At 41.4% G+C, this 9951-nt stretch overlaps 1 protein-coding gene across 1 annotated transcript in view; it reads left to right on the top strand.

The window, feature by feature from the left end:
* The window catches only part of LOC109305327 (uricase-like), a 42305-nt gene extending 32551 nt beyond the window's left edge, over positions 1 to 9754 (top strand). The window contains exons 5-8 of the mRNA XM_019528330.1: positions 5718 to 5904; positions 6418 to 6541; positions 7151 to 7234; positions 7995 to 9754. Coding sequence (XP_019383875.1) covers positions 5718 to 5904; positions 6418 to 6541; positions 7151 to 7234; positions 7995 to 8132 — 533 coding nt within the window. The 3' untranslated portion in view covers positions 8133 to 9754. The remainder of the gene's footprint in view (positions 1 to 5717; positions 5905 to 6417; positions 6542 to 7150; positions 7235 to 7994) is intronic.
* Positions 9755 to 9951: the final 197 nt, after the last annotated feature.

Raw genomic sequence — 9951 nt, 5'->3', positions numbered from 1 at the left:
CATCATAGCATGTCCTGTGGCCAAGATATTTGAAAGCTCATGGTGCTTGGGTGATGTACCAGAAGACTGGAAGAGAGCCAAGCTGGTCCCAATCTTCAAGAAAGGGAGAAAAGAAGATCCAGGGAATTACCAAAGGGTACTAGTTGATGGGAACAAGACAACGTGGTGCAAGGTTACCAGTGGACTCCTCCAGGGCTCAGTGCTCAGGCTGGTACTCCTCAATATCTTCAGTAATGATTCGGATTTGGGCATCAGATGCGGACTGGCAAAATTTGCAGATGACACTAAACTATGGTGGTAGATGGTCATGCTGGAGGACAGGCTGGGGATACAGGCTGACTTGGACATGCTTGCAAAGTGGGTTGATCAAAACCTGATGGCATTCAGTGTAGAGACATGCAGGGTACTCCACCTTGGAAGGAAAAAACAGCATCATATTTATCGGCTCAGCGGTGCTACGCTCACTAGCACTGTGTCTGAAAGAGACTTGGGGGTCTTGATTGACCACAAAATGAACATGAGCCACCAATGCAAAGCCATGGCTGGCAAAGTGAACCAAACTCTGGCATGCATCCACTGATGCATCTCAAGCAAAACCAGGGACATCATCCTCTTGCTTTACTCAGCCTTAGTGAGGCCGCAGCTGAAATACTGCATCCAGTCTTGGGCCCCCCCACTTCAGGAGGGATGTGGATAATCTCGAGAGAGTCCAGAGGAGAGCCACCTGCATGATCAAAGGCCAAGAGAGCAAGCCTTATGAGGAGAGGCTGAGGGACATGGGACTCTTCAGCTTGGCGAAGAGAAGGCTCAGCGGGGGGACTTGGTGGCAGCCTTTAAGTATATGGGGGGCAAAGGGGGCATCAGGATCTGGGAGGACAGTTGTTCACCAGGGCTACCGCAAGGGATAACTAGGTCTAATGGCCACAAACTTCTAGAAGGCTGATTCAGATTCAATATATGGAAAACTTTCTTTACAGTCTGAGTGTCCAAGGTCTGGAACCCCCCAGACTCCCCCCAGAGGTGGTGCAAGCACCTACTCTGGACTAATTTAAAAGGCATTTATATATTTATCTTGCTGGGATCATTTGATCCCTGCAGACTTCCTGCTTCTGGCAGGGGGGCTGGACTTGATGATCTCATAAGGTCCTTTCCAGCCCCTAATGTCTATGAAATTTATGAAAGATAAAATGTCCATGTATTACACGTCTAGTTGTATCAATCTGAATGTGGCAGTTCCATCCAGTTGTGACTGCTCTCAAGTGATTGAAAGATGTAGATGTGGTGATGATTTGTGTGTTGTGTAATATCAGATTACTGAGAACTGGACTGGGATCACTGCAAGTGCCTAGAACAGTGGTCCTAGAATCAAGCTTCTAGGCACTACGGCAATACACTCAACAGCTACTAAACAGCCATCAGACAGGAACAACATTTAATTGCTACTGACCTTGGCTAGATTCAGACTGGTACCTTGGGGGTGACCTTGGAGACTCTACAGTTGTTAGCAATCCTATACCTCACCCAGTCCTTCTCTGTTTCATGGTGCTGGTAGTACTGGAAAAGACCCCTGTTCAGTTATCTAACATGTCCATTTGTATCATGGTAGGGCCAGTGCCATTTTTGGACAGCAAACATTTCTGACAGGCTTACTTTATTTGGTATGTCTATTGGTAGAAAAGGCAGAATCCAGTACAAATGTCCTGGGTATATTGGCTTCAGTTATTTCTGTTTCTGGAGACATTAACGGTTACTACATTTTTGGCAGCATGAGCAGCACAGACTTGGGTTTCCTCATCCTTCTACAAAAATTCCTTTCTTAATTGTCTAGCCAGCATTGAGAAAGAAATCTGCATGAAATTAACATGTTTACATTGCTTTCTGGAAAATCTCCTGCTTTTAATACCCTGGTAGGATCTAAATTCTCCAGCACGTAAAAACTCACCACCAAAGCTTTATACACTGGATGTACACAAGCTGCAAATGTTTACAAGCAAAAACCATTTACCAGAACTCAGTACAATGACTTGCCATTGATTCTACGTCTCTCTGCTTCTTTCTTGTTTTTCTTGTATAAATTAGCAGTCATGCTAGGAAAGAGTTTTAAACGCTTTCTTTTTTTTCTTGAAAGATAATTCTCTAGCTCTTTAATGTTCTTCCTACACACCAGCCATAAAAATGTCTCTCTCAGGGTCCATCTAGACATTCAAGTAAAGGTGTGATAGGACCTAATATACAATCTACACAATTGCATCTCCTGCCATGCCACATGTGAATGGCAGGAAGCATGATTGCAGGATCCAGCATCAGATCCACTCATGCATTACTGCATTATCCTATCATGAGCCAGGGTTCCCCCATGCACCAGCTCCTGCCCTGCAAATGGAAGACTCATCAGGTGATGGGACTCCTAGCCACAACAGCCCAGGGCAGGGTACCATAGCTATGAGTTCCTTCAGCTGTGGGACTCCCAGCTGCTGCAGCACATGATGCATCCACATGGCTGGGAGCTGATGGGGCTTCCAGCCATAGGGGCACAGGTATGCTACGTGTGCAAAATAAAGCTGGATAGAAACCAGCTATAATGTTAGTACACATTTTCCAGTTCTAATTTTATAACTGGACAGACCTTTTTATGGCATGATAGCTCATTTGCATGTGTAGCCAGTCTAAATTAACTGCACAATTAACCCAGTAATTGCATCATTCATGTAATGATAGGGGGGAGGCTCAGTCAACCATCTGCCTTTTTGCTGTGCCAGTAAAAGAAGCCCTGTGAGAATTAATAGAGTCATAAGCTTATTTCTTTACCAACACATCAGACATCATAAAGCAGTTTTTGTGAACCAAAAACACAATGATAAATTTAACTGACTGAGCATTTAACAACTAAAAAGAGAACATAAAGGACTAATGCACTGGGGTCATAAAATATGATATTTATTGTTCAGATAAATGTTGCAGAGGCGTTGGGACACCATTGTTATGAACTTAAGATGATAGGTAAGTAGACAGGATTATCTATGTTCCAGGTTATAAAGGACTCCTTTTATCAAGTCAGTCTTTTGTTCCCAAAGTTACATAAATCATGAGCTTCCTTGATCATGTCTGCAATGCATGGATATTTACACAGCACTTTAAGTTCTTCCCAGGCATGCCCTGGGCTGTGAGTAAAACCTAGTATGTCTTGTTTGAGGGTGATCATATTTGGTTCTTTTCCAAATCCTGGTAAGAAATGGAGGCGGCATCTCCAGGAAATCATAAATACACTTCTTAAAATAGGTTTAAGATATCAGCAACGAATGGAAAGGAAAGGAGTACAGTATGTGCAGAATAAAGTATCTTTGTTTCAGACAATATAGCATTGACCATTTTAAACATATTTTATACCAAGTAGAGAAATGTTCAAAGATAAGAAATCCATTACACTCTTTTTCATATATTCTTCTGAAGGCAAGAACCAATTCAGCTAAGCGTGTGTCTACATAGGAGCCTACAGATGTGCCTGCAGCTTGTGTAGACATATTCAACCTGGTTCTAAACTGCAGTGTCGCTATGGTGGCTTCTTCTGCAGCTGAGTACTTATCCAGGGTGCTGGAGAGGCTTGTGCTGTTTGCATTGAAGGCCATGCTACTACAGCTAGACTGCTGCTTGTACCCAAGCTGCATTAAAGCATGTCTACATTGGCTTCTGTATTGTGTTTGAGATAGCCACCAGGAAGCTACCCATTTGCTTCATCTCATTACATGCCAACTCACAAAATGAGGTACTAAAACTACATTAGAACAGTGCTGAGTGTCAATCCAGAACCATTTAGGCTCTCTGGATCTGCCTTGCCCTGAGGTGAGATATGCACGGCATGGGAGCAAGCTGCAGGAAGAGGGGCTAATGCTTCACAGCAGGGCTCCCAGGCATGGCCTGGTGAGCAGGAGACAGAGAACCACTTCTAGTTTTCACATCCAAATAAAATAATTAAGATACAGCTACAGATCCAGATATCACTGACAGAGGGAAAACAGGTTGATTTTCAGATTCTATATTGTGTCTGTAGAGCTGATGGGAGAAAAAAAATCAAACTTTTCCCCCAGATGATCAAATCAAATGGCAGGATGTTTAAACTGGTCAAACTTAATATGAAAAAATCATTGAGGAAAAAATAAACATGAAGCATCATGATTAGAACCAGTCAGAGAAGGTCTTGGCTTGGGCAACTGGTGCCTACTGAGTTGGGGGGGGGGGTCACTTGTCCCCCCAGCAGACAGTCAGCGACCGGATGGGGGGGTCCCCTGCGGCCGATCTTGCCGACCCACAACTGGCACTTCTGGGTGCCGCTGGCACTTCAGGGTTAGTGGGATCGGCCACAGAAGGACCACTTCTCCTGGTGCATTCCCTGGTTGGCACTCTCAGGGGAGTGGACCAAGGCTCTCGCCTGCCCCCGCTCCTGCCCAGGAACACTGGCTGTCAGGGGGTGCACCACCGATCTCAGGGAGTACACGTGCACCCTCATGCACCCTCTGTGCATCACCACTGGGTCTTGGTTTTCCTACAAATGATTTCAAGTTTTGTTAAAAAATAAAAACAAAAACACATCCAACCCCCAAATCATCCCAAAAGAAATTCAGCACTTTCTAGGGAAAACAAAATACTTCATGAAAAGTTTCTGTTTCTAGAGTCCCATTTTGGAGACATCTTGGCATAGTACCACAAGCTGCACGTATATGAGATTGATATGAACAATTTGTGTAACCAGTAACAATTTTCCAGTGCTTAAACAAAATGCATAGCTCTCATTTGGCACTAATGAGAGCTCTTGAGTATCTCTGTAGAAATCAGCTATGAAAGAGATTTGATTTTTACCTAAGTTCTTAGCTGGATTAGACCATGAAACTTCTTGGTGGGATCATCCAAAAGATTTTTCAAAATAAAAAGCTAGAAGGCTTCTTGGAGACTATAATCTTTGCAATGCTATAGTGGATCTTCAGCACAATATTTCATATGTAGCTGTCAAGACTGCGGGCAGTCAACTCGTTCAAGTTAGAAGTACCTGTGTGCACTAAAACCAGTGTATAAGGCTAGTTACACAAATAGTAAGGGAGCTTCCAGGCGAGCATGCACCTGAGGTTTGTGGCACTGCAGACACATCCGTGGCACCGCAAACCACACGTCACACATACAGGTGTTCCCCACGCTAGTAATTTGCAGCACAGTGTGTGGGGGGGTTTGACACTGGGAGATTCTGGTGTCAAAATAACCCACAGCAGAAAAAAGCAGGGTGACACACGTGGTGGCAGTGTGCGCTGCCTGCAACCGGAGCCTGGCTGGGCAAAGCCATGCTCTGGCTGCCAGCCAGGCTCTGCGCACCTGGATAGCTGCTGCTGGAGCCCCAGGAGGCCCCCACGTAAGGCTTCTGGGGCCAGCCCAGGTGCTCACCCCATCCTCCACTACCCCACCCAGGGCAACTTGCTGCACACCAGAACACACATGTATGGGTATTGCCCAGGGACAAGTAGCAGCGGCAGAACTATGTGCCGCTACTATTCGACCCTGGGGAAATGTACATGCTTGCTTGTCTGGATGTGCCCCAAGTGTGCACCTCAGCTGCCTGTCCTTTAGATTTAGGAAATGCACAACTCACATGGGAATAGAGCGAATGCTGGCTGTGGAGCCGACACTGTGCATCTTGCAACTCATCTTTTCCTTCTGGTATTTTTTGGTTATAGATCCCCCAGTTATTTTCTCTGGAATTAAAGACCTGAAACTTATGAAGACAACACAGTCTGGATTTGAAAACTTCCACAGGGACAAATACACCACGCTTCCTGAAAGAAAGGACAGGGTGTTGTGTGGAGAACTATTTGTCAAGTGGAACTATGTGCAATGCACACATGTTGACTTTGACTGCATCTGGTATGTACCAAATTGAGTGATATCTGATGGCTTATTCTTGATGTCCTCTACAAAAGTCCAAATCTTCCATGTGTAGAAGGTACTGCTAAAAGACTGTGCCTTCAAACCAAGCCCACATTTTGTTACAATTAAATCTGCCTTGTTTAGATTTTTTGGTGCTGATTTTCACTGACTGACCACCCACAGCTCTCACCCAAATAAAGTGCGAGTATTCAGTACTTCAGTAATGCAAATTGATATAGATCCATGGAGCTATGCAGATTTAAACCCACTAGTGATCTGGCAGCTCTGTTTTGAACTGGATAGTTTGCTTTTGGATACAGAACACTTAAAATATGAAGTCTCATCAAGTTAGCTAAATACCTCATAATAAAGCAAATGCTTTCTTTATTATAGGGTTGTGTGAAAGGAGGTTCAGGTTGGCAGAGGAAGGGGCTTAATTCAAACATACAAGTACTAAGTAAGATCTATGGTCAGTAACTTTGGATCTGTACTTTTATCAATTATTTTTAGGAACACTGCTCGAGAGTGTGTCCTTGAGGCATTTTCTGGGCCACCTGACTGTGGAAAGTACTCACCCTCTTACCAGAAGACTGTCAATGATATTCAGATGCTCATCCTGGAAAAAGTTCCACAGGTCTTGCTTTCTCTGGTTAACATTTTCCTTAAACAACAAATACAGGTGTAGGTCCACTGAAAGGGCTGAGCTAACACAATCTATGCTCTAATTTGTTTAAATAATCTCAGCAAAAAACCTGAGCTGTCTGAAGCTACAGTTAGGTATTCTGGGAAAATATGAATCTGCCCAAATCCTCCATTGTGTGAGGTAGTGATACTTCCTATAAAGGTAACAGGAGAGAAGGGCACTTAGCATTTCACAGGATAAGACTGAAAAAAAAAACCGGAAAGAGTTAAGCATGGCCCCAACTTTACATTGAACAATAGCTTGCTGTAAGAAACACTATACTTTGCTTTCCCTGTGGATCTCAGTTTTAACTTCTTAATTTTCTATTGCTGAGAACAATTCCAGAGAGTCAGACAGTATGCTGCCAGTGAGCTGCAGGTTGGGGGCCGCAGGTATAGGACAAATGCTCACATATTTCTAAAATGGATCCACTTGATCATCTGCACTCATTTTCCACGTGACATTTTTCCACTGTTTCTTGTTACAACCAGTGGATACTTTATCCAATTGCCATGTGGGACAGTACTGTCATAAACTGTGACATTTACTCTTTGGTTTCAGGTAGATATAATTGAAACTACTTTGAACAACATTTTTTATGAAGTAGTAGACATGAAGAAGCTGGGATTGCCCAACAATAAAGAAGTAAGTAAATATGAATGCACTGTATCACCAGAAAAGCCTAACCCATTACATCTGATTGTAATCTTACGTAAAACAAGAGTTAAGACTAATTTTGATCTTGCATTTAAAGGGGATTAATCTTGCATATGGATTGCAGAGTCTTACCAATTGTTCTCACGTGCTGCTGCTAAGAGCTCATGTAGGGTTGAATCCATTTTAGACCAAAGGACATTTTATTTATTACCATTATGGAAAGCACTATTGAAAGAGAACTATTATTTTTTCTGCAGAGTTTGATGTTTAGTGAATAGGTTAATCTGCATAGATTTGAACTGGCATAAAATGTTTGGTAACTCAAATATAAAGCTCTGAAGCTTGATTCGCTATTTCACTACAGCAACTGCTTTCTCACTCCCATGACCTCTTAGAGTGCTTCCCCAGGCCAGCTGAAAATCAAGTTACCCTGATGTAAAAATCAAGTTACCCCAACGTAAAACTGACATAAACTGCAAGAAAAATTAGGCTATTTGATTTTTATGGTTGCCCTTTTTCACAGATAACTGGATTACAGTCTCTTCCTTCACTACTTTTACTATTGCACCCTTCAGAATAGACATTAAAAGTCAATAGCAAAATCTCCTAGTGACTTCAAATAGGGCAGGAATATTTCCTTTGATCATGATGTTTTGAGTTTCATATTTATTTCAGTGCTATGAAATCTCAGCTGGAATTGGATATACCAGCTGGAAAGAGTTATTCATCTATGTCACCTTATGTTCAGGTTCTGACTCCAGTGGAGGCTCCATTTGGTACATGCACTTGTATACTCCGTAGGAGTAAGTGCTTAGAAGTGCAAGGCCAAGATGAAGGACATGAGAAGCAATCAGCTGCATGGACGCATCGACATCAGATGAGCTAAAATGCTTGGGCTCTGTTGACACACACCGGATGAATTTAATATGTGGCTTTCTTTACTATGGTTGTTCATTCTAATCCTTGTCCCTTTTTCCTATCTCCTGAATTTTGCCTCCACAAAGTTAGAGGATTTTCAAAGGAACCTAAGGAATTAAAAATCCAAATCCCATTGAATCTAAGGTGATTTGATCACATAATTCCATTAGGTTGCTTTGAAAACCCCAGTCAAAAACATTAGAATTAGGTCATTAGAAAACAACTGTTTTCATGCTTATGGTCAGTGAGTTACATAATGTCTCTAATGCACTTTGTAATGTAAAAAAACCTGAATTCTACAAATTATTATTAATGTTTTTGCATCCCTTTATTGTCATGAAAATGCATATAAAAACAAAAGCCCAGATCCTTAACTAATGTAAACAGGGATGCTTTGGTGGAGTTACAATTTATTTATACAGCAGATGATCTGGCCTGATGTTTGTAAATTTAATAATTGAGATTATGACTTATATTATTGATTAGCCCCTGATGTCTTTACAAAACAAATGAAGAAACAAAGCAAACATCTATCTAAATACAATATCTGCTTACAATAATAATTGTACAGATGTTGACTAATTTCTTTTTAAGTGTTCTAATTATATGGTTTCTGCTTTCTTATTCATCAGATAACCAGATATGGGGGATTATACAACTATACAAGTACTTTTATGTTAATCACTTAAGTGCTTGAGGTAGTGGGCTATTTTTGTGGGGTAATCTAGATTATCTTTTTTAATGTAACAATATAGTCATGATTTTTGTGCAGACTGAAATTAACTCAAGAAACAAGTGAATGCCTCGTGGAACAGAAAAATAGGTAGACAGTTTACTTTATTTACAACGTTTTAAAATGTTAGTTACTTCAGGACATAGTTTTGAACAGAGATACTTAATAGTAAAACCAGCACATCTTGTACCTACATCTCGCCACCTAAAGCTAACACATTTACACGAGAAATCCTGTTCAACTCCTCTTAGCTTGTAATTCTGACTTCAATTTCCCAGAGTGGAATTTTTGAAGGTGTTGAAGTAAAACAGAAATGCAGATTCATATTACTAAGTCACTTAACCAGTTTGGATATCCCAATCTGAATAAATGTCTTTGTGCCTTAAACTTCTCACCCAATATATTTAGAATTGTGTCATTCTCCTGTGCTTTACCATCTACACTGGCTTGCACTGAACCTTGGGAACACATCCTGAATGGCTTTTGGGGACCTAGGAGGTTGCTTTGCGACACAGAAACGAGCCATCTCTCACTGTACGCTGTTCCACCTCCTATAAGAAAAAGGATTGTTCACCAGGATGCGAAACCTCACTAGAGACAAACACTAGAGATCACATCAAGGGATGAATTTTCTCCTGCTAAGCTCTTTGTCTGGGGTGGTTACCAGTTGATTTAAAGTGTTTGAGCTATTATACTTTTAACCTTTTGTGGGCATGTTTCTTCCTGCCTTAGGTTGCTTATTGTATTGCACTGAAGGGTTTTGTTCCTTTATCAATTCTGATGTATTATAATGATAGCATAGGCTTGGAGTGTATCTATATATCTGAGTGGGAAAATAAAAAGCAAAGTTAAAAAAGTACCATTTGTTATTTATTTAAAGATTAACACATATGGCTTTCCTAAAAATGAATACATACTAGCATAAAGTAACAGTTCATTTCAATCATCCTATTTAACCAAATGGGAAAATAAAGTGAACAGTGCTTCCTAATGATCTTATGATGTGAGGAAGAAACTTCTGTTATCCTAATGAAGATCAGCTGTCAACTAAAAA

The sequence above is a fragment of the Gavialis gangeticus genome, unplaced genomic scaffold, assembly GCF_001723915.1.
Source record: "Gavialis gangeticus isolate Ggan-Ray unplaced genomic scaffold, GavGan_comp1, whole genome shotgun sequence".
NCBI classification, from domain to species: domain Eukaryota; kingdom Metazoa; phylum Chordata; order Crocodylia; family Gavialidae; genus Gavialis; species Gavialis gangeticus.
The sequence above is the reverse complement of the archived record's forward strand: the minus strand, read 5'-3'. Positions and strand labels throughout refer to the sequence as shown.